Here is a 24,362-nt window from a genome sequence, read left to right as displayed (position 1 = left end):
TTTCTCCAGTTTTGGTAAGCATATCCAGTTCTGAAAATATGGATGATAACACTACATACAGACATGCTAGGAGGTTACAAATAATTCATCCACATTGGTTTGTTCATAAATCTTCATGGCACATTCGCGGTATGAACATGTGTTTATAGTCAAAAATATTTTTGTTCAAAATTGTATGTGAACACCAAAGCCGAATTTTGAGAAAAACATACTGATTCATCAGCCAAATCAGTTTCACTTATTTGTGTAAAACAGCTAGCATTCGTGATAGCCTTCAAAGCGGCGTTAAAGGTGGACATTTTTAACATTATATTTTTTATATCAAGTTACCATTATGGTTATTATAATTACTTGATTGCATAAACTGATAACCATTAATATCAAGACGGTTGCATATCACAAGTAACCTTTATTTACAGGAAAACTAATAACATGTGCTGAAACCTTTAACATTTATGATAGCCTCTGGTAAATGTCCTCTATTTTCCGCCATTCAGCTTCAGTGAGGCGAAAATTCCAGTTGTTTTTTTGGGCAGTCTCTCCTCACATGCACCCGACGTTCCAATTCATCCTAGAGGTTTTGTCTAGGATTGAGATGAGAGCTCTGGGCAGTTCAAGTTTTCGACGCTCATGTTCTAAAACTATCATATGAGCAGTAAGACGCGGAGCATATTGAGACACGTCAGTACTTTGTCCTTCATATATTTGTATCAGCAGGACAATTCCCGATGTGATGTCACAATGTAAGTAATACCTTACTATCCAAAATGTATACACAGACCTCAACATTCATGGTTTTGTCAAAACAAAAGCAATGGTCCCAAGCCAAACCGTGAAAAATAGCTCGAGACCATCATGCGTCGTTGCAAAATTTCATGGGATGATATTTCGGTGGGCAACTTTCTCTGGGCAACGCTTTGCCGACCGTAAAATTTTAGGTGACGCGACGCGACTTGTCACTCCAAAGCACAGCTTTCCATTGATCTACGACCGAAGAACTGTAGGCCTTACACGAAGCCAGATGGCATCTTACATTAATCAGATTAGTGACTTGTGGACAGCTGTACGACTGTGGCAAACCTATCATGCAGCGTCCTGCACACTGTACTGACATGTGCCCCAATGACCTCACTGAGAACCTGCAATGTCCTCAGGGGTAGCGCAGTTGGTATAATTACCACCCCCCCACACCGATTGGAAAAAGCCAGAGTTCGAATCCTGTCAGTGATGCAAGAAATTATGGGTCATATATTCACACCAGTTATTTGCTCTCAGGCGAGGGCAGCATGGCTTTTCATACTGGAAACTCGTATTTTTCTCCAGCAAACCGACCACAGAACACACACTTCACAGACATATTATATACAGCATAATATGGCCTTATTTACTGAAGCGCCTAAAACCCTACAACAAAAAACTGAGGGATTGCGTAAATGTGCTGCAACATCATCATACATTCTGAGTGGGTCTTCGTAGGGCTCACCTGCCATATTCAGTCACTATGGTCGTTTAGTGACGGTTGAAAAGGGACGTTTAGTGAAGGTTGAAAAAAAGTCTCGAACTAGGGTTGAATTTGAAAGTGTGTGCAATTCTGTTTAGACACAATAGGAGGGAGTATATGATGAGAGCCTCGTCAATCAATCAATTCGGCCCTGGAGAGCTTGTGCAAGGCTCACGGGGTAGAATTTTTTTCTGCGTGGTCTGTGCTTGCTAACAGGAGAAACTGTTTCTACAGGGATGGGATAAACTTAAATAGAAAGAGTGCAAGAATATTTGCTGATGCTATCCAGGCAGTGTTAGGTGGGTCGGAAAACTACTAGCGTGGGTGGGATACACAGACTAAAAGAATAATAGTACCTGGAAGCAGAGGCGAAAGCGATTCTTGCACTGCTTCTATTGTAATGAGCAGCAGCCTAGAGAGCAAGTTGCTGGGGATTTCATGAGCTGCTGGGAGTCATCATGGAACAAGTAAATACATGGGTTGTGTTAAGGTAAATAAGAGTAAGAACAAGCGCATGTATACTTGCATATACACCAATACTAGAAGTACAGTAAATAAATTTGATGAATTTGAAGTGCTGGCGAAGACATCAGAGGCAGATATTGTTGGGATATCAGAGACGTGGTGTCACACAAATATATCAGCAGTGCAGAATTGGAATTTGGGTAGTGTACAGAAAGGATAGACAGGGTGTTGGGAAGGGAGTAGGGGTTATGCTGTTAAGAAACACGAAATCTAAGTGCATCCAGTTGACATGGGTGAACAATGAAATGTTGAGTCAGTTTGGTGTGACATAAATATTGGGAAAAGGAAAATGAGAGTAGGAGTATGTTATAGGCCTAATTTCTTGTAATTGGGGATTGGGGATTTTAACTTTCCACATATTGACTGCAACTTGTGGGTTGGTCACTGGTACGCTAGCAAGACTTTCGTGGATTTATTGGGGGATTGTTTTCTACAGCAATATGTTCGAGGGGCAACCAGATGGGGTAATACTCTTGATCTGATTATCAGCAGTGATGACTCATGCATTAGGAATTTGCAGATAAAGGAACCACTAGGTGGCAGTGATCAGTCTACTGATGTGGGATTTACTTAAAGATGTAACTACCATCAAGAGTAAAGGGAAGGGATTTTGTTTTCGTAAAGGTGATTACAGTAGTCTCAGGGAGTTTTTGAATTCTATACAGTAGGACAAATTGATGATGTTTAAAAACTGTGAAATCTAAACGGGAGGCCTTCGAGGAATTAATCTTGGAACCTACTAGGCTTTTCGTACCAACTAAGGAATACTGTTCAAGATTTAGGCTTAAATAGATGTCAGATGAACTAATGAGGTTTTTGGTAGAGAAGAAAAATGCACAAGGCATAATATGTTATGGGTTAAGATTAACTATATAATATTGGTGTAAATACACCATGGTGTATTTACACCAATATTATATAAAAATTTAACTACATAAGTAGTGTAACGGCATCGATTGATTATATCTCATATTGTGGCTACCTTCACGAGATACCAGGTATTGCACTACTTCGAATAAATAACGCTTCTCTTGTAGAGGAGACTACTGTTATTTACTCTCAGTGGGTACCGCCACCCAGACGCGTTTCGGAGCTTGATGGCTCACTCTTCGGTGGTCGGGCAGGTACCCTGATAATGCAGACATGCCATAATGGTTGTGAAGTTAAGGTAGCCGCAATATGAGATATAATCAAACGATGCTGTTACACTACTTATGTAGTTAAATTTATGGTGTATTTACATCAATATTACATAATTAATTTTTTTTTTTTTTTGTTAGTTGGCGTAATGCGCACATTATGGCGTAATGCGGCCATAATGCACTTCCCAAAGTTTTTGCATTTACTGTGATCTGAGCCCGAGGCGGGATTCGAACCCATGACCTTTGGGTTGCCAGGCAGGCACTTTACCACCCGGCTAGCCCGGTCGCCTATAGAGTTAATCTTAACCCGTAACATATTATACCTTGTGCGTTTAGTCTTCAAAATATTATCATTATCTTCACCATTTGGCATCTCTCATATTGTGGAATTAGATAGGTCCACTTGATGCTGGTGGTTCGATTGTTGATGATCCTCCTCAGATAGCTGACAACCTGAATGAGTATTTAGCATCTACATTCACACATGAGGAATTCTGTAAGGAAGGGGAGGAAAGAAGTTTACTAAACTTGGACAGGGAACTAATTGATTTTGTAATAACGGAGAGCAAAGTGGAGCAGAAATTATTGAAGTTAAACATAAAAAAGGCACCTGGGGCAGATGCGATCTATCCAGTTATATTGAAGGAGGCAGCGAGGGAGGTAAGCTAACCGTTAGCCATAATTATGAGAGCATCCATAGATTCAGGGAAGGTCCCCATGGACTGGAGATGTGGAAATGTATCCCCAACTCTAAAAGGGGGTTCAAAGGGTGACACAAATAATTAGTTCGATATTTACAGTTTTAGTTCAAACAAACTAAAATTTAGTTTAAATACTTTAGACTAAGTTTTAGTTTAAATAAATCTGTTAGTTTAACGTCTCTTCCGAGGAAAATAATGGAGTCACCGGTTAAAGAAGTGATGCAGGATCACCTAGACAATAGTTCGGACACAGCATGGGTTTGTTAAGGGGAAGCCTTGTCTCACCAATTTCATTGGATACTACGATGTGGTCACAAAGGAACTGGATGCAAAAGATAATTTTGCATTTAAGGAAAGATTTCAGGTTTCAAAGATTTTCAGGAAAGCTTTTGATAGTGTTGCACATGGAAGACTAGGCCACTATAGCCCGGGCAGCTTATGTGTCCCTAAACCCCCATAACACGCATGGAAGATTGCTGTACAAATTGTAGTGGAATAGCATTAAGGGCAAGTTGCTACAATGGATAAAGGGATGGTTGGGCGGAAGAAGACAGAGTGGTAATAAATGGACACTGCTCTACGTGGACCAATGTTATTAGTGGAGTGACCCATTGTTGTTTTGTGTATTTATTAATGATATCGATGAAGGTATATCAGGCTTAACGTCCAAGTTTGCAGATGATACAAACGTTGGCAGGGTTGTTAACGACAGTAAAGACAGTATGCTGCTCCAACTGGATCTAGGAAAGTTAGGTAGATGGGCTGAGAATTGGCAACTGAAGTTTAAATAAATAAATAAATAAATCTTTATTGTGAAGTAGAGTTACAGCACAATATCCCATCACGGCGACGAGCGCCAGGGGTTCACATATAGCAGTTAGAGAAAAGATAAGTACAGCGAACAAATACAAAATGCTACAAAATACAGTTTACAAATTCAAAAGGCAACAAAATACCGCGAACAAATTCAAAAGGCTACAAAAATACAGCGAACAAATACAAAAGGCTACAAAATACGGATCACAAATGCAAAAGCAATACAAATACAGCATAAAAACGCAGAGCTAGACATAAATACAGAAATAAATACAAATTGGCCATATATCAGGGTTCAAGGGCTTTGATAAAGTTGTGTCTGTCCTTCTTACTTATTATGCTGTCGATGTCGGTCCACACGGTTGAGGGCAGCAAGCATCTGCTTGGGAAGAAATATTGACTTGGGAATTTAATATTGACAAATGCAAAGTACTGCATATGGATAGCAGTAACCTTATAGAAACGTACCAACTGTGTGGTACTAACCCCAGGGAAGTGGAGAATGAAAAAGACTTGGGGGTAATTGTGCAGTCGGATATGAAGTTGTTTGGGCAGTGCAGACAAGCTGCCAGAGCACATCATGGCGTTTTGTGAATGATATTTAGGAATTTTGGTAGCAGAGACAAGGGGGTGATTATTCCTTGTATAAGGCAAAGGTCAGGCCATCTTGAGTACCGCGTACAGGCCTGGAGGCCTCATTTTAGGAAGGATGTAGAGTTACTACATCCTTCTAGATCGAGTTACTAGAACGAGTACAGAGAAGGGCAACAAGATTGGTGAGAGGAACAAAGGGATTCTCTTACCACGAGAGGCTTAAATTCTGTAAGTTGCAGATCTGGAGACTAGGCACCTGCGAGGTGATCTGATTGAGGTGTACAAGGACTTGAATGGTTTGAGCAGGCTCAATGCTGATGGGATACCTCCACTTGCTGAGATTATGAACCTGAGGGGGGCAGAGATTCAAATTGAGGAAACATAGTTGTAGAATAGATGTGTGGAAGTTTACTTTCAGCCAGCAGGTAATTGATTGCTGGAGCAGACTTCCATCTATTGTTCTGGAAGTTGATAGCTTAAATAAAATTAAGGATGAACTAGACAAACATTTGGAGTGACCGGATGGGAAGGGTTTTTTTTTTTTTTTTTTTGGCTGATGCCCTATAAGCCTGCTTGCTTGCTTGCCTTCTTGAATCCTATGCCACTACTAATGCTAATGGCTTCAATGCCAATCTGCTTCCATTTGCAGATCACATAACTGCGTCAACATATGAATCTTCAGTGCCATTGAATCACATACAGACCGATTGTTTTTGCGGCACCCTATTATCATTCCACAATGGAATGTTAATTCTTTTGTGGCTTCTTGATGCACAATCATACTATTATCTATTTCAAGGGCATATTTATATTTATAGCTGTCTGATACATGGTGCCTGCATAGGAAGTGATTAAATTTCAATACAGCATTGTCTAGGTATTAATGGTAAAGCAGTGTGTATCTAAACTCCTAAAATTAGTGGTCTGGAGACCTTTAATCTGCAAGTGCTTGTATAAGTTAACCTTCAGGCTGCTCTCAATTCTTTTGCTAATTGGGTTGCTTTGAATGGTCTTAAGGCTAACCCTAAGAAATTCAGCTCCATTTCGTTTTCAATTTCGAGGAAAACTAAGATTTTAGTTAAAAATTTTACATCAAAAAGATGAAGTTGCCAAAGTTAAAGATCTGGGAGATATTTTTACTGCTGAATGTGGGTTATGATAAATATGTCAGAAATATATTAAACCAAGCGAGAAAACAAATTGCTCCATTAAACGGCAGTCGTACAGATTTCCAGATCCTCAGTTCCCTGCGCTCCTATTCAAAACAACTGTACTCTCTATATTGGAGTTTGCTTCTCTATGGAACCCACACTATGCATACTTGATACAGCAAATAGAATCGCTGCAAACGAAATTGAACTATTCTCGATCTAAAACTGTTGTACCATATCTTCATTGGTTCAACCTACATGCCGGATCTTCTATGCCATATTGATCTTCAAGGTCCAGCGGTGGCTGCTAGACAGAAGACTACATTCCACATCCGTAACTCTAGATTAGATATCCAGGAACTCCTTCTTCAAAAGAACATTCGAACTCGTGAACAAGTTTGATCTGGATATATATATAGCTGTGAACAGGAAGATTCCCAGAACTATTTTGAGTATGTTGACTGGCTGACGGATGAGTTCTGAGTTAAAGAAGAGTTAATTCGTGTCTGATTCTCCTGCAGCTACTTGTTCTCAGAGATTTTCTTCCTGGCATTGGACTTGATATCACGAATACCTTTTTTATATCCTTGAATTAGGCTTTTCCCATTTGAATGAACTTTCATTGTACAAAGTGTGTTATTCTACTCTTTATTTTTGTTTTGTACAATCTTTGTTCTGTTATCTTTTTTTTTTTTCTGCTCTGTTATACGCTTTAATTGGGTACATACCTGTTGTGTATATCATATGTCAAAATAAATAATAATACTACTACACTTCAGTATACAGGGTGTAATTAAATTGCACTGGCTAAAGTATAATGGTAGGTTTACATTGCAGAAGCAAAAACATTCACATAAAATGTGTTCAATTCTGAACGTTTATGGAAGAAGTCTGAATTAAAAAAAAAAAAAAAAAGAAGCAGGAGATTTGAATGGTAAAATATTATTTCTATTGTTTACAAAAATAATTAAAAAAAAATAAAATAAAGATATGCTCCTAAATAATGACACATATTACAGACATGTACCCGGTGTGTGCAGGTGAGCGGTTTCTGTACCACACACCCAGGGTCCTGAGATGGATATCATCATTCTTCTCTTTCTTGGTGATTCCGTCCTACTTCTGACTTGTTTTCTCTCTCTCTCTCTCTCTCTCTCTCTCTCTCTCTCTCTCTCTCTCTCTCTCATGGTAATTCAAAATTTTTTTTTTTTTTTTGGCTGGTGCAGCATAAGCCTCAGACTTCTTTGCCCCATATGGCTAATAATAATAATAATAATAATGGCTCACGAGCGGGACGTTCTTCCCCGAGACTAAAGGATTCATGCTCGCCATCCAAGAACAGGTAATCAACACCAGGAACTATAGAAAATACATTGTCAAGGATCCCGGAGTGTTCGATGACGCATGTCGGTGAGAAACGATCCAACACATCACCGAAGGATGGAAGGTGATCACCCTGACTGAGTACACTCAGAGATACGACCAGGTAGCCAGGATAATACATCAGAAGCTAGTAGGGACATACCAGTTGATCGAAGAAAGTGTACCGTACTACAAGTAAGCACCTCAGGCAGTACTAGAGACCCCACGCCACCAGCTGTACTGGGACCGCGCCATAATAACGGATAGGACACTCCCGCATAACAGACCAGACATAACCCTTGTGGACAAGAAGAAAAAGGCTACTTATCTGATTGACATAGCAGTACCCAACAATGGCAATGGCAATGTCCAGAAAACCCATGGGGAAAAAATCAGGAAGTACACGAACCTAAGACAGGAGATCAAAGAGATGTGGCATATGCAACAAGTAACGACCATCGTATGAACCACCCGTATGGTGCCAAAGACCCTACATAACAGCCTAGCAGCAATAGGTCTCCCAGCGAACACCTACAAGGAACTCCAGAAAGTCGCAATCCTGAACACCTGTAGAATAGTCAGAGAGTTCCTCCACCAACAGTAAACCAGACATAACAACAACTACCCTGTGTATTTGGTAGCAATACCCATCACGAGGTGGAATCCCCAATCAGGGAGAAATAATATAAGAGCAATAATAATAACAATGCGCATAATTTTGGGGGAACGACCCATTCGGAGTTTACAAATTAATTAATTACAAAATAAAAATTAAAAATAAGAATGATTATTCTCGTCTTTGTACTTTACTATAAACATTACTGAAAAGTTACTGGCCCATTACATCATTATCTGAAATCGGTTTTCAGCAGTAAATGATGACAAACAAAATGATAAACATTCGAAAGTTTTTTTTTTTTTTTTTTTTTTTTTTTCTTGTTTGTTTTAAAATATTAAGTTGTATTTATTTTGCATTCCAAAATGTTTTTTATTTATTGATAATTAAAAAATATATATTAAAATAGCTGTCTACAATCATACAATTATTTATTATTTGGGGGAGGGGAGGGCACCGATAAGACTTCGCACAAAGGCACCTTGTAAGCATTTTACGTTCCAGCTAGTACGGATATTCTGAATAGAGGATGTCTTTTATTTTTTAAATTTCCAAATTCCATGGGCAATTTTTTTTACCCTTGTTAATAAAATATTAATTCTTTTATTTTATTAAAAAGGGTAGCTCAGAGGGACGAAAGGGGAGTTCAAAGGGTGAGGTGTGTAACTACAGACCTATAAATTTAAATGCTGCACTAGGGAAAATAATGGAATCCTGAACACCTGTAGGTTCAGCAAGCACTGTAAGATCATCGTGACAGGAGTGGAGACATGAGGATTTGTTAAGCTGACTTGCTTCTATGATGTTGTTACAAAGGAACTCACAAAGTAAAGAACAAAAAACCTGCATAATTGTGCAGTCAGACATGAAGTTTTGTCAGTGATATATTGGCATTTTCTCAACAAGGATGAGGTAATTATTCTGACATGTTAGGCAATCGTTGGGACACAGGTCTGGAAACTTTATTTTAAGAAGGATGTGGATATTTTAGAACAGATGCAATAAAGAGCAAAAAGATTAATGGGGAACACAAATGTACTCTTACCAAGGGTGATCAGTTCTGCAAATTGCAAAGTAGAAACTAGGCACCTGTTGAAGGATTTGACTGAGGTGTTTAAGGATTTGAATGGATTGAGTAAGCTCAATGCTTATGGACTTTTTTCTCCTAGCTCAGAATACACACACGAGGGGGAAATAAATTCAAATTGAGGAAGGACGGTTGCACGATCGATATGCAGAAATTTGCTTTCAGCCAGAGGGTAGTTGATTGCAGGAACAAACTAAGGAAGAATTCCACAAATTATTAGAGGGGATGGTCAAGTGAAGTGAGTGTGTTTTTATAAGCTTGTTGCTTTCTTGCATCATTTTCACTACTAATACAAATACTGACTGGATGCGAACAATAATTTTAACATTGTATACTTAGCTTTCATTAAAGTAATTTGTATGGCTGTTGTATAAATTAGAGTAACATGGCATTAATTAGGGATGTTACTATTATGGATAAAGAGATGGTTGAGGTAGGAGACAGAGTGGTTATAAATGGCCACTACTCTTCATGGATAATGTGGTAAGTGGGAGTCAACAGGAGGAGTGTTGGGCCCTTATTGTTTTTAATATTTACTAATGCAGGTATTTCAAACTTGATAAATTTGCTGATAAGGTGGGCAGAGTGGCAGTAATGATTAATTACAGTAATGAGGGTAAGCCACTTCTAGATAAACTGAGGTTTAAGAGTGATAAATGCAAGGTGGTGCTGCTGCATCTGATTGTAGTAATAACAGAATAACATACCACCAAACTCAAGGTAATGGAAGTCTTTCATGAAATTCTCTGAGCAGGACAAGCAGGCTATAGAACAGCCCCTGGGATTCTGTCAATGATAGATAAGAATAATGCCAGTAGGGACATTAGAGGTAATTGTCCCATTGTGCAGTTAAGCCACATCAGAAATACAACATATAGGTCTGGAGGCCTCATTTTAGAAAGAATACATACCTGGTGGAAATGGTGAAGAGCAATAAGATTCGTTGAGCGTACACACTTTAAAGGGATATGTAAACTAAAAGTCAATGGCACTGTTACATTTTCTGAAGTTAAACGCCTGGAGGGGATAAATTTAAATTGGAAAAGTTGGTTGCGAAATAGAAGTTGCAATGGGATATAGTTTGGAATCGCTTGGATTACTGCTCTGGAGAGCAATCAAAAATCAAACATTTTTCAAAGCCTTCACTATATCTTTCTTCCTTCCTGTCCTGTCCAATATCACTGCAGTGCGTGCCATTTTCGCGAGTTCCGCGTAGCATCTCATTGGGGATGTTGGCTACATGCTGTTTAATGCTTGTTTTCAAATCGACAAGCGTCTGTATCCCGCCACGGTAAACTGTCTTTCGGGTATCCCCATAGGCAGAAATCACAGCGATTGAGATCTGCTGATTGGGCTGGCCAGCACTGCAGAAAATCTCTAGAAATGATGCAATCATTTCTGAATGTTGAACGGAGCAGTTCCTTAACTTGTCAACCAACGTAGGGAGGGGCACCATCTTGCATGAACACTACGGTCTCCAAGCATTACCTTTCTTGCAGAGCAGGAATAACGTGATTTCTTAGAAGAGCATAGTACCATGCACTAGTTACCGTACACCTTATGGGGACCATGAGGTGTAGACTCCTCAAAGAAAAATGGTCCGATTATAAACTCTGCTGTGAATCCACACGATACTTTAACATATGGACTTTGCAGTGGTCTTTCATGCACAGCAGATGGACGAGAATATTCGGCAGTTTTGTGAGTTTACAGCACCAAGAGTGAAATGTGCCTCATCAGACCACTCGAGCTCATGTATCAAGTTCCCTACAAGCCAGAAATCGTAGAGCAAAGGCTATTCGTTGTTGTTAATCAAAGATTTTAGTTCTTGCACTACGTGAATCTTGTATGGGAACCAGTGTAAAATTATGCGAAGCACTTTACAAACAGTAGACCAAGGAAGGTTCAAGTCTCTTGACAAACCTCAGGCAGACACTACTGACTCGTACTGTTTCGCATTGTGACCATTACAACTGCCACTTCATCCACTACCTCCGTTCCAATACTTGGTTGTCTGGTCCCCTGCCTGAAATTACACCTAACTCCCGGTCGGTAGCTTCAAATTTCTTTATTAGTTTTCAAAGCCCCACTGACGTCAAAGGCACTTTACGCAAACCCCACGTAGTGCTGCATTAGCATTACTATTATTCTGGTAGAACAGTTTCACTAAAAGAGCACGTTCCTTTTTTGTAAGACCCGTAATGGTTATTGACATTGGCCTTTTGCTTTTATCTAACAGGATGTTATTTGTGTAAGCAGTGTCTTGAAGTAAATGACAACTTTTACATATGTGCATCGCCGTTTTTCCCTGGTGGCGGAAATTTGAACTATTGTTGCTTCCACAAGTCGCTTCCCCATACCCACCGATTTTCACAGTGCTAACTCTTACCGTTTTGACACTAGGGTCTTATTTTGAATAGGGAAACTTTATTTTATAACCACCCGGTATTTCTGAATGCATGTATATATAATTTGAGCAGCACATGGAAGTGTGCTCATTGATCATAATCATCAGCCATTTTCAATCCACTGCACGATGAACTGGAAAGTTGCATCTCCAGCAACTTTCCAGTTCATTCTGTTTGATAAATGAAGCAAATAAACATTTAGCACACGACACTGTTGCGCATGGAAGACTATTGTACAAATTGGAGTAGAATGGTATTAAGGGTAAGTTGCTACAATGGATAAAAGGATAGTTAAGTGCGAGAAGACAGAGGGTGGTAATCAATGGGTGCTGCTCTTCTTGGACTAATGTTATTAGTGGAGTCCCACAGGGTTTGGTGTTGGGTCCACTGTTGTTTTGTATATTTATCAATGATATTGATGAAGGTATATCAGGCTTAATGTCGAAGTTAGCAGATGATACAAAGGTTGGCAGGGTTGTTAATGACAGTAATGGCAGTGTGCTACTGCAACAGGATCTAGATAATTTGGGCAGATGGGCTAAGAAGTGGCAACTGAAGTTTAACCTTGACAAACGCAAAGTACTGCATATGGGTAGAAGTAACCTCAGAGAAACGTACCAACTGTGTGGTACTACACTTAAGGTGGTAGAAAATGAAAAAGACCTGGGAGTAATTGTGCAGGCAGATATGAAGTTTTCTGAGCAATGCAGACAGGCTGCCAGGGCAGGTCATGGGGTTTTGTCAATGATATATAAGAATTTTGCTAGCAGGGAAAAGGAGGTGATTATCCCTTTGTATAAGGCAATGGTCAGGCCACGCCTTGAGTACTGCGTACAGGTCTGGAGGCCTCATTTTAGGAAGGATGTGAATTTACTTGAGCGTGTACAGAGAAAGGCAACAAGACTGGTGAGGGGAATGAAGAGATCCTCTTATCAAGAGAGGCTTAAGTTCTGCAAATTGCAGTGGCTGGAGACTAGGCACCTGCGCAGTGATCTGATTGAGGTGTATAAGGCCTTGAATGGATTCAGCACGCTGAATTCTGATGGGATCCTTCCACTTATTCAGATTACGAACCTAAGGGGGCATAAATTCAAATTAAGAAAGTACAGGTGAAGAATAGATGTGCGGAAATTTGCCTTTAGCCAGCGGGTGGTTAATTGCTGGAACAAACTTCCATCTGTTGTTGTGGAAGTTGATAGGTTGAATAAATTTAAGGAGGAACTGGACAGGCATTTGGAGGGAATGGTGTGTTTTTTTTTTTTTTTTTTTGGCTGATGCTGCATAAGTTCATACATTTGCTTTCTTGCATCACATGCCACTACTACTACTACATATCAATAATATTCTCATTGATTATTCATCATCTATTTTCACATTTATTTCTATGCACGGCTCACAGATTTTACACTTGTTTTCAAATGTCAGATTACATTTTCTGCCACTGAAAAAAAAAATAAAATAAATAATAGTGTGTGTACCCAATATGCACTAAAGATGTTTTGTGAAAACAGCTTTGACGAAAATCAGAACCATTTTAAAATCGAACAGCTAGAACCGAAGTTATGAACGATTTAATGTTTTATGATCACACCCGCTATTTATTCTATCGGATCAACAGATGGAAGAGGTTAGCGAAATCCAATTTGATAGCCTAATTACCCATTTGTTGAATAGTATGCCACAAGCATTTGAGTGCTTGAATCTGTCCTATTTTTAATTTTCGCTGCACCAGGACCACCGCTATTCAAGTCCTCTGCATTGGCGGTTCGATCTTGGGATCGGATAATGGTACTGATCTTTCGATTGATTCGCCTTTGCGGCGATTTGTTTAGAGATCGAAATGCAGCGATTCCCTGACCATTATTGGCCTTGTGGTCCTCTGTTGAGACGGAGCATAATGGTCAGTCTCTTTCTATTTCTGTTTTTGTTTTGTTTTGTTTTATTTTATTGTAGTTGTTCACATCTCTGCTCGTGATATTTCACATAAATTTGGCCATGGTGCCCGTCAGAGGGGGCGCCGTTAAATTTCATTTAATTCGCTATTCAAAATTTAACTGATTATATTTAATTATCTTCGAGAGTTTCTGCTGCAATAATTTTATTCTCTTCCCTCCCTGTTGGTTTGATTGTTACGTATAATTTCACATTTTTCGCTCTTCTGACTTGCCATGCTGGCATTTTTATTTATTTTTATTTTAATCATTATTCTCACTTAAGTTTATATCTCAAGCGTCATGTAGAGGAAAATGCTCTTTGCTGCCTCTGATGTATTGCTTACCCCCTTTTTTAATGTCAGATTCAGTTTTTTTTTTTTTTTTTTATGAGAACCCCAAACACGAGAGGTATTAGAACCTATAGTACTTAGTACCGTGCTTGGGTTGGAGGTTGAGAAGAAAAAAGAAGATATTTGTTGATATTGGACTTGAACTTCTGTAGATTGTAATTTTCGGGAAATACGTATGAAGGAAGGTTGTTCCAGAAAACGGCAGTTGAATGAATAAATGAGGAAGATGAAAACTTGGTTCTGTGGGGTTGAAGTTGGACAGTAAATGGATGTTGGCTGGTGGCGGCACGTGTTCGGACTGTTTTGAAAGAGAGAGCGGGAATTATAGAAGCCAATTCAGAACAGTGCCCATGGAAGTATCTGTAGAAGAGGCATGCAGCAGAAACAGTGCGTCTATGAGAAAGCAAGTGGAGAGACTCTGTTAGAGATGAATCATTAATTAACCTAACTGCCCTCTTCTGAATGGAATCAAGAAGCCTGAGAGGTTTTGGGGGCACCACCCCAGATGTGGGAACAATATTCCATGGCAGGGCGGATTTGCGATTTATACAGAGTGAGCAGCTGTTTGGAAGAAAAGTAACGCCGAGAGCGAAAGAGGAAACCAAGTTTTTTAGATGCAGAGGAAGCAATATTTGTAATGTGCTTGTGCCAAGAGAGATTAGAAGTCAGGGTAATCCCCAAAAGAGATATATCATTTTGCCTAGAAATCGGAGTGTCACTTAAGATAAGCATAGGAGCAGAAGAATCCTTTTTGCAAGATATAAGTCAAGATTGAGTTTTAGAAGGGTTGAAATCAACTAAGTTGTCTTTGCCCCACTGAAGAATTACCTGAAGATCGGCATTTAAGGAATTGGCAGCAGATTTTCGAGAACTTGAAGCTGATTGAGCTGGACAAAGTTTCTCAAAATGGAAAGTTGAATGCAATGTGCTATAATCGGCAAAACTATGGATAGGATTTCCAGTCAATGGAAGAAGGTCATTGATATTCAAGAGGAAAAGAGTGGGGGAAAGAACTGAACCTTGGGGGACACCGGCATTAGTGGAGAAGTTAGAAGACAGAGAGCCATCTACCATCACCCTCAGTGAGCGATCAGAGAGAAAACTGGATAACCAATTACTAAAAACAGTTAGCAAACCATAAGATGGAAGCTTGTTTAGAAGACCTTTATGCCAAACACGATCGAAAGCCTTTGAAATGTCAAGAACAACTACTTGTGTTTCACCGAACCTTTCGATTGAATTAGTCCATAAATGAGTAACATAAGCCAGAATATCACCAGTGGATCGACACTGACGGAATCCATACTGGCGATCGTTGATCAGACGGAAGGTTTCTAGGTAGTTTAAGAGTTGGCGGTTAATTGATTTCTCCATTACTTTAGAAAGAGTATAAGTAATTGCAATGGGACGATAATTGGATGGGAGGGATTTGTCACCCTTTTTAGGAACTGGCTGGATATGAGCAAATTTCCAGGCAGAAGGAAAAACACCTTTGGAATAAGAAAGTGAAAAAAGGCGGCAAAGAATAGAAGTTGAGGAGCACAGGTTTTGAGAACAAATGGAGAAATACCATCAGGACCTGGAGCTTTCTTAGCATCAAGATTCATCAAAATCCTTCTGATATCCTTTTGACGGAAGACCACAGGAGGCATTGAATGGAGCGTGTTAGGAATGGTGGGAGGTGTTTTACCAAGATCATTAATACATGAGCTCGAAGAAAAATGGGATGCTAGTAGGTCAGCTTTATCCTTGGCTGAAGTGACAACAGAACCATCTGGTTTGGACAGAGGTGGGAGCAGAGATGGGCAAAAGTTGCGGCCAATAGCTTTGGTTAGTTAGTTAGTTATTTTGGGTTTTTAGGAGCATTAGCAACTAAGGCCATATTGCTCCGGGATATGCGGTGGTCATTCCCTACCCTGACCTTTCCGCATCCTCCGTATTTGGTGGTGACGGGCTCGAACCCCGGTCTAATCAAGAAGCGTGTGCTACGCACTGCTGCTCCTTCCCACCTGGCTACGGAGGTGCAATAGCTTTGGCAAGAGACCAGAATGCTCGGCTACCATTAGGGCAAGAAGCAAGTTTTCTACTCTTAGCCTGTTCAAACTCTAGTTTGGACTGATTAATAACTGCTTTACAATTGTTGCGAGCTTTGGTGTAGGCAGAAAATGAAACTATAGAATTAGAAACAAGCCAATTACGATATGCAACATTCTTCTCTTGGACAGCCTTAGCACATTTATTGGAAAACCAAGGTTTAGATAAAGGACGAGATTTTAAAGTGGAGTGTTGGATAAAGGATTCCATTCCTGCAAGAATAATTTCACTGACACGATCTGAGCAAACGTTGACACCAGAAGTTTTGAAACAGTAATCAGACCAAGGAAAAGAAGACTCACAGGTCATCCCAATTTGCATTCTTGTAATGCCAAACAATACGAGGTTGGGAATAGCCTTGAGATAAAGGTTCCATTGGAGAAGAGACAATCACCAAGTTGTGATCTGAAGTGCCTAAAGGACCTCTCACTTCAACCTTGTACTTAGAAGGGTTGTTTGTGAGAAAAAGATCAAGTGCATTGGCTGTATGATTAGGATTGTCCGGTATTCTTGTAGGTAAATGAACAATCTGTGCTAGGTCATTAGTAATTGCAAAAGCCTCAGCATCTCGACCTGCTGGGTCGGTGTGACTAGAAAACGGAAGCCAGCTGGAGTTGTGAACGTTAAAATCACCAAGGAAAATTACCTCACTGTTAGGAAAGTTGGACTGGAGAAAGTCAAGTTGCAAAGAGAGGAAGTAAAAGAGCTCCAAGTGATTAGTGGAGTTGGGAGAACGGTAGAGACAACAGATGAATTTTACACAATGAGGTAGAGAGATTTTAAGCCAGAGAAGATCAAAGAGAGGAGATTCCAAATTGCCAAGTCTCTGACAGGGAATATCAGAATGGACATATGCACAAGTACCACCTTTGAGGCGAAAAGAATCGTACAGCAAATAATTTGGACATCTGAGATGAGCAGTAGTTGAATCAACTGATAACTGAGATTCAGTCAGAAAAAGTACATGGGGTTTGGAAGACTGCAAGTGGAAATGGACATCGTTGAGATTGGAATTGAGACCACGTATATTTGTGAAATGAATTAGGAAGTCCTTGGGAGGTTTAGATCTTTTCGCAGATAAGCTTGCTCTATTATTTTGACAATTCATGGTGTATTCAATAGTAAGAAAAAGTGGGTGGGACATGCTGTATGAAGTAATGAAATTTTTAGATATGGCGTACATGTGGTAAGAATATACCCAGATCCTTGACATAACGTGGCCTCGACAATGCTCCCCGCATACACACTACTCAGACTCCCTCCAGTCACTATCTGGCAGAGTAGAGGTAGCAATATTATACACTAGCTGATCCGGAAGCCTCCTAGAGAGTTACCAATAGGTTTGGTCCGATGTACTATCTAGCGGCCGGGCTGCGAACATCGTTTTAGAGCTGTGCCCTCGAAATGTAAGGAATATTGGATCTTGCCACGACATTCTTCATAGCCTCAAAAATCATCAATCATACTGCATGATGGAAGAGATAGGGAAGGGTTGGCCGGAACTTAGCTCTAGAGACTAAACATGGGTTCCACCACTTCAAGCCTCCAATAAGCGAAGTGGTGGTATTTCACCGGTTGATGAGAGTCATCTACCACCTAGTACTGCCTGGTAACATAGAGGGGCGGCATTCCTCCATGTGGTGTGGGCACCACACCTCTACCCCTGCTTACGTTGGTTCACACCTGGGTGGTCACCTATCATGTACTTGTGCATGGAGGTTATACCCAGGATTACTAACAGTCCCACCATCATGAAGGTGCAAGCAGAGGATTTGGCTCTCACAGACTGTCCGGACTTCACCGAAATTGGGTCCACTTGACTTGAGTGTCACCCGAATATCAGTTCCATCAGCGTTTTAGACTCCCAGGTAGCAAGAACAGCTTGTCTGGCATATCTGAGAGAATGTCTGTGACAACCTCAAGGATTAAAGTTTTCAATCATTTGACACATTATTCAAATACATTTGAAACATTATTCAAACATATAGGTTAATACGACTAACATACTATCTTTGATTTGGTACATCACATATCTGGAATGACGTCATTTCACGTCACAAAATCGTGACAAATTGGTTTTACTACAGTCTGAAATTTAGTAGGTGCTGTCAAAAATGTTTTCACATAAAAAAAAGGCAGCTGTACCGTGGAGAAAACAAATGTAGATCCTTTGGTAGATTTCAGATCTAAAATCACATTTTATGACAGAGTATAACTTATACTGCAGAATATGCAACAAGCTGTTTTCCATGTTTCACATATTTTAAGCAGGGCAAACATCTAACATGTTAACTACAGGAAAAGAATGAAATTAAGCACCAATGCACAAAACAATGTTTGAAAATTTTGAAATTTAATGGAAAAATTTGTTTTTTTTTTTTTTTTTTTTTTTTAAAGAGAAAAAGAACAATTTAGGATGCCGAGCAAGAGAAGGGAATGAAAAAAATGGTAGTATCTCTATTGACAAATTATTTTATGTAAACTGTTCAGCTATATAATATACTAAACTCAAGTGATAAACATTATAAAAATATATGACTAAACTATGTTCATAATATATATTATACATTATCTTCCAGATGGTACGAGGTAACAATGTCGTAGTGAGACTTGGTGGTGGCTGGGATACACTGCATCATTTTCTTAGTACTTTAAGATCTGTTCCTGAAAGCATTCTGCGGCAATCAGATTTCAAGAGCATTAATAGTGAAGCAAAGGTGCAGTCAACCAGCAATAATAAATATACCAGGACTCCGTACAGCAATGCAGGGTATGCTAGAAATTTTTGTTTTGGAAAAAGCTGCCCTTAGATAACAAATATGCAGTGTATGTCAATGAAAGAACATACACAATGAATTTATTAATATTTGCTTTTTTATATGGTATTAAATTGGCAGAAGATAGTGATAATTCAGAGGTTCAACATTAGAAAATATTGGAGGGAACATAACATCCACAAACAAACAAACAAAAAAATAAAACATAACTCACTTGTTTTAATATACACATGATGTATTTTACATAAGAAAACCAGGTAGAAAACTGAAGAAAGTATTCTACCCAGTACAGTTAGCAAGAGCTGCCAAATTTTTCCTGATTAGGCTGATGACAGAATATGATAGAAATGGAATCCAGAAACGTTGTCAATTATTAAGTAGTTCTATTGTTTTTACACAATGAAATTCATCTGATAATGATTCATGGGGTTTAGTTAGTATCATTCACAATTAATTCATTTCAAAACACCAAACCTTTCCCACAACAAAATTATGCAAAGCACTTTACGTACAGTAGACCAAGGAAGGTTCAAGTCTTGACACACCTTCTTAAAACACTTAACTATGCAAACACTGAAGTAGTTAGGAATATTTGTTTTAACCCTTATCAAATATAAATACACCAATAAATATATTAATATATTCACTAACACAATGCATTTTTCACTAAAGCTTTTGTGGCTATTTCTCAAGTTTAATATAAATTTCAATGTATACAAGGGAGAGTCAAATGATTTTTTTTTTCCTAATAACTTCATTTTTTTAAAAATATCTCTGCTACAGTTCAGATACTCGACTCATATATACATCATTTTTTTTTTATACCCTGCTCACTAAAAGTCTAATGGTTGCTATTGTCAGTACTGTTTGGTGACTTCCCACATTTCAACTGTGTGAAATCCATATTCTTTTTGTGAGTTTTTCAAAAAGAATAAATTTAGAACAAACTTCCATCTGTTGTGGAAGTGAGTAGTTTGCATAAATTCAATTCTGAGTTTTTCAGTGATATCAGAGTTTCTTTTTGTGACTGCAGCTTTATAAGCTTCCTTTCTCACATCTTTTGTCACTACTAAAACTAATCAGAAGGCAACAACAAGTCTAGACTATTGGAGATGCTTGATCAGTTTTTGAATGGAGGCCACAATTTGCTCAGTTGTGCAATGGTAGTGGTACAACAAAACATCATCATCAATTAAACATGTCTCCTGTTTTTGACACATTTTCTTAATAAACTTTCAGGATTCATGCATAGTTTTGCAAGTTAACTGGTTCATGTTTTTTCATGTGAAGAAATGAATGAAATGGCATGTAAGTCAAAAGTACAGCATGAGCATAATGTTCTTGGTGCTTCTAAGTGTTACATTTCTTCAACCATGGTGATACCTGTTGTTTCCTAAGATGCATGTTGTTTCCCCTCTGGTTCAAAGTGCCTGAACCACATCTCATCCAATAAGTAATTTCTTTCTATTTCATATTACATTATGTGCTACAGACAAATCCTATTGGAAACTTGCATTCTTCTGATTTCCTGTGCTGCAATCTGTCATTAATATTAATATTAGTGGTGAAAAAAGATGCACAAGAAAACAAACTTATAAAACATTTGCAAAACTTCCCACATCACCTGTCCTTCCCCTCCAATAATTTGTCTAGTTCTTCCTTGAATTTATTTAAACTACTCACTTCCACAACAACTGATGATTATTTATTTGTTTCAACAATCAACCACACTCTAGTGAATGCAACTTGCACACATCTATTCTACCATTATTATTTCTTAATTTGAATTTGTCTCCCCGTGTGTAGTCTGAGCAAGAGAAGAATCAAATCAGCATGGCGCTTTTTCAATCCCTTAAATAACTCAATCAAATCACCTTGCAGGTGCCTAGCCTCCAGATGCTGCAATTTACAGAACTGAAGCCTTTTCTTGTAAGACTATATCCTTTTGTTTACTTCACAAACCTCAGTGCCCTTCTCTGCACCAATTCCAGCTTTATCCTTCCTAAAATGAGGTCTGGTCTCCAGACCCGTATGTAGTACTCAAGATGCAGCCTAACCATTGACTTGTATAATGGGTAATTACCTCCTTATACTTGCTAGCAAAGTTCCTATATAGCACTGATAAAACCCAGTGCGCTGTCCTGGCAGCCTGTCTGCACTGCTCAGAGAACTTTATCTGACTGCGCAATTATCTCCCCAGGTCCTTTTCATTTTCTACTACCTTGAATATAGTAATACACAGTTAGTACGTTAATCTGGGATGACTGTTACCCATATGCAATACCTTGCATTTCTCAATTAGTATTAGTATTAGTATTAGTATTAGTAACGGCCGCATGGTGCAAGAAAGCCTATGGCTTATGCTGCACCAGCCAAAAAAAAAAAAAAAAAAAAAAAAAAAAAAAAATAAAATAAAATTAAAAAAAATAAATCCGAACAAAACAATGATAAAAACAAAAAAATAAAAATAAATAACTAAATAATAATAATTAATAAAATAAAAAATAAATAAAAAGGAAATTAAACCTATCATCCTATGTGCTTCCCTTACCCGAAAGTACTATCCAGATGACCTTTGAATTTCCCCAAACTGTCGGCCTCTACCACCCATGAAGGCAACTTATTCCAGTAATTTATAACTCGCTGGCTAAAATAGAACTTCCTGCAATCCAATCTAAACATTTCCCCCCGTAACTTGAATTTATGTCCCCTAGTTCTAGCATCATTTATAATCTTGAAAATTTTGTCCTCATTCATTTTACTGATGCCTCTCAGAGCCTTAAACACCTCAATCAAATCTCCTCTAAGGTGTCTAGTTTCCAAACTCTGCAACCCACATATTCGAAGTCTTTCTTCATACGGACGCCCTTTTGCCGATCTCACCAGGCGAGTTACCCTTCTTTGCACCCTTTCAAGAAGCTCGATGTCTTTCTTCAGGTGCGGTCTCCATACTTGAACACAGTATTCCAAGTGTGGTCTAACATAAGCCTTATATAATGGGATTATCACGTCCCTATCTCTACTTGCAAAAGTTCGATAGATCATTGATAGGACACCATGGGCCTTCCTTGCAACCTGTTTACAATGCTCAGAGAATTTCATGTCTGACCGTATCGTAACACCCAAGTCCCTTTCCTCCAGTACTGGGTTTAGTTGAACTCCACCAAGTGAACAAGTTTTTTTGGGATTACTGTTTCCCAGGTGTAATACCTTACACTTTGTTGGATTAAAGCACAGCTGCCATTTTTCTGACCATTCCTGAAGTCTATCTAGGTCTCTCTGAAGAAGCTCAGCTTGACAGTGATCATTAACTACTCTCCCAATTTTAACATCATCTGCAAATTTAGACATCACGCCCTCTATCCCTTCATCAATGTCGTTTATGAAAATTAAAAACAACAGTGGTCCTAATACTGATCCTTGGGGAACCCCACTTCTTACATCAACCCAATCTGAGGAATAGCCATTTATCACAACCCTCTGCCTCCTGCCCTGAAGCCATCCTTCTATCCATCTAAGGATGTTAAACTTCAATGTTAAACTTCAACTGCCAGTTCTTAGCCCACTGCCTAATTTTTGTAGATCTAGTTGCAGTAACATACCTTGATTATTGTCATTAATAACCCTGCCAATCATCTGAAAATGTATACAAGAATGATATTCCTTCATCAATATCATTAATTATGTAAGAAAACAATAATTGTTCAAGGAATGAACCTTGGGGGACTTCACTATCACGGATTATAGTGTTGTCAAACCAAAACCAGATATCCAGTTCTCTGGCATATTGTGAACTGTTGTACACCAATCTGCCTTATTGATTTTGTCTATCAAGAAAATATTTCTTCTGTGGCAACTCTTTGAACTTGTCTTAGGAAAGGGTTATCCTCAAGTTCTCCTTCTTCTTCCTTCACAACAACCATTTCCCCATTTTTCCTCATAGTGAAATTCACACTTTTACATGCCCCAGTAAATTTCTCCTGGAGTGAGAAATACCGTTAGTCACTATAAGAAAGTGACTAACAGTACACTGCACAGGCTTGGATTCACTCATCACTGAGACTGCCAACTGTTTCTGCTACCAACACTCCTCTGTACATACAAAAGAACATATTTTATTGTTAGGCTGAAGAATTGCCAATCTAAAATTTGCACTCACAGCAGCAGCACATAATGTAAATTCAGACAAATAAAATTATATTTGTAACTGATTCACCTATTAACCTTATGGTAATTATGTGGCATCTGATAGTCTGAATGATTTTTTCTTCTTTTATTATTCTTCTGAATGTGGAAGTGGTATGACATGCTTCCATGTATCATTTCATCCCAACTATCTTTAAATATCTGGCTATTGCTGGTTCTAACACATGCCACTTGAGAATTGCAGACTATATTTGTTGTAATGTAAATGGAGATTAATAAACTAATTTTCTGTGAAGGACAGATGGAGTCATGATAAATAAGGAGAGAACTCTTGTACAACACACCCTACATACATAGATTAAGAACAGGTTGGTTAATTCCTAATGTTTCACTCTGTAAGAGCTAATGAAGATACATTGGTGTTTTCCTTGAAAAATAAGCACCATTTAAGTTTAATAAGGAATTTAAAAAAATATATATTTTATGAATATCAATAAAAGTGAAAACAGGAAGTGATCTTGAAGCACTTGCAGCTGTGTCACCCATGTATATCAGAAGCTTGTATCTGAGGGCAGTCTTGAAGCTGAATGACCTTGTGTAAATCTAAGTATAGGTCCATATTCTGTTTCTTAGATGTCTCATGTCATTAATGATGCAAATTTTTAAATATTGTTCCATTTTATAATATAAATATAAACTATTTACAAATTTTAATTTTATAATTTTTTTTGTATGCAAAAATTAAGTTGTAGGAAGTATGCTATCACTACTCTAAGAGTTAAAAGGCATTAAACCAAATGATTCAACTTATTTTTTGCAATTCCCTAATACTCTTATTTAATTAAATTACTTAGTTAAAAAAAAAAAAAAAAAAAAAAAAAAAAATCAGGTTTTTACATGTAAATTACAAAATAAATATCAGCAAATTGATTATCTGTAGAATGTAGATATTCAATTACTTGTAATACAAACTGTGAGAAGAAATTATATATGTTATTGATTACGAATCTATAAAAAATATTTTCATTTTTGTTTTAATTATAATAGACAACTCCAATGCAACTTGCTACATGATTTGAATTTAACTGTAAATTACATCGCTATTTTTTTTTAATGACACTACAATTCAGATATAGAGATTTATCCATATATTGTTAC

The 24,362-nt window shown here is 38.3% G+C and overlaps 1 protein-coding gene across 1 annotated transcript in view; it reads left to right on the top strand.

Moving 5' to 3' along the window:
* LOC150083785 (growth arrest-specific protein 2-like) overlaps window positions 1-19,645 on the top strand; it is a 55,084-nt gene extending 35,439 nt beyond the window's left edge. Inside the window, exon 5 of the mRNA XM_090374879.1 lies at window positions 18,861-19,645. Within this exon, the coding sequence (XP_090231005.1) occupies window positions 18,861-19,091 (231 nt within the window). The 3' untranslated portion in view covers window positions 19,092-19,645. The remainder of the gene's footprint in view (window positions 1-18,860) is intronic.
* The last annotated feature ends 4,717 nt before the right edge of the window (window positions 19,646-24,362 follow it).

The sequence above is a fragment of the Mastigoproctus giganteus genome, chromosome 6 (genome assembly GCF_048544385.1).
Source record: "Mastigoproctus giganteus isolate SK-2022 chromosome 6, ASM4854438v1, whole genome shotgun sequence".
Taxonomy (NCBI): domain Eukaryota; kingdom Metazoa; phylum Arthropoda; class Arachnida; order Uropygi; family Thelyphonidae; genus Mastigoproctus; species Mastigoproctus giganteus.
The sequence above is the reverse complement of the archived record's forward strand: the minus strand, read 5'-3'. Positions and strand labels throughout refer to the sequence as shown.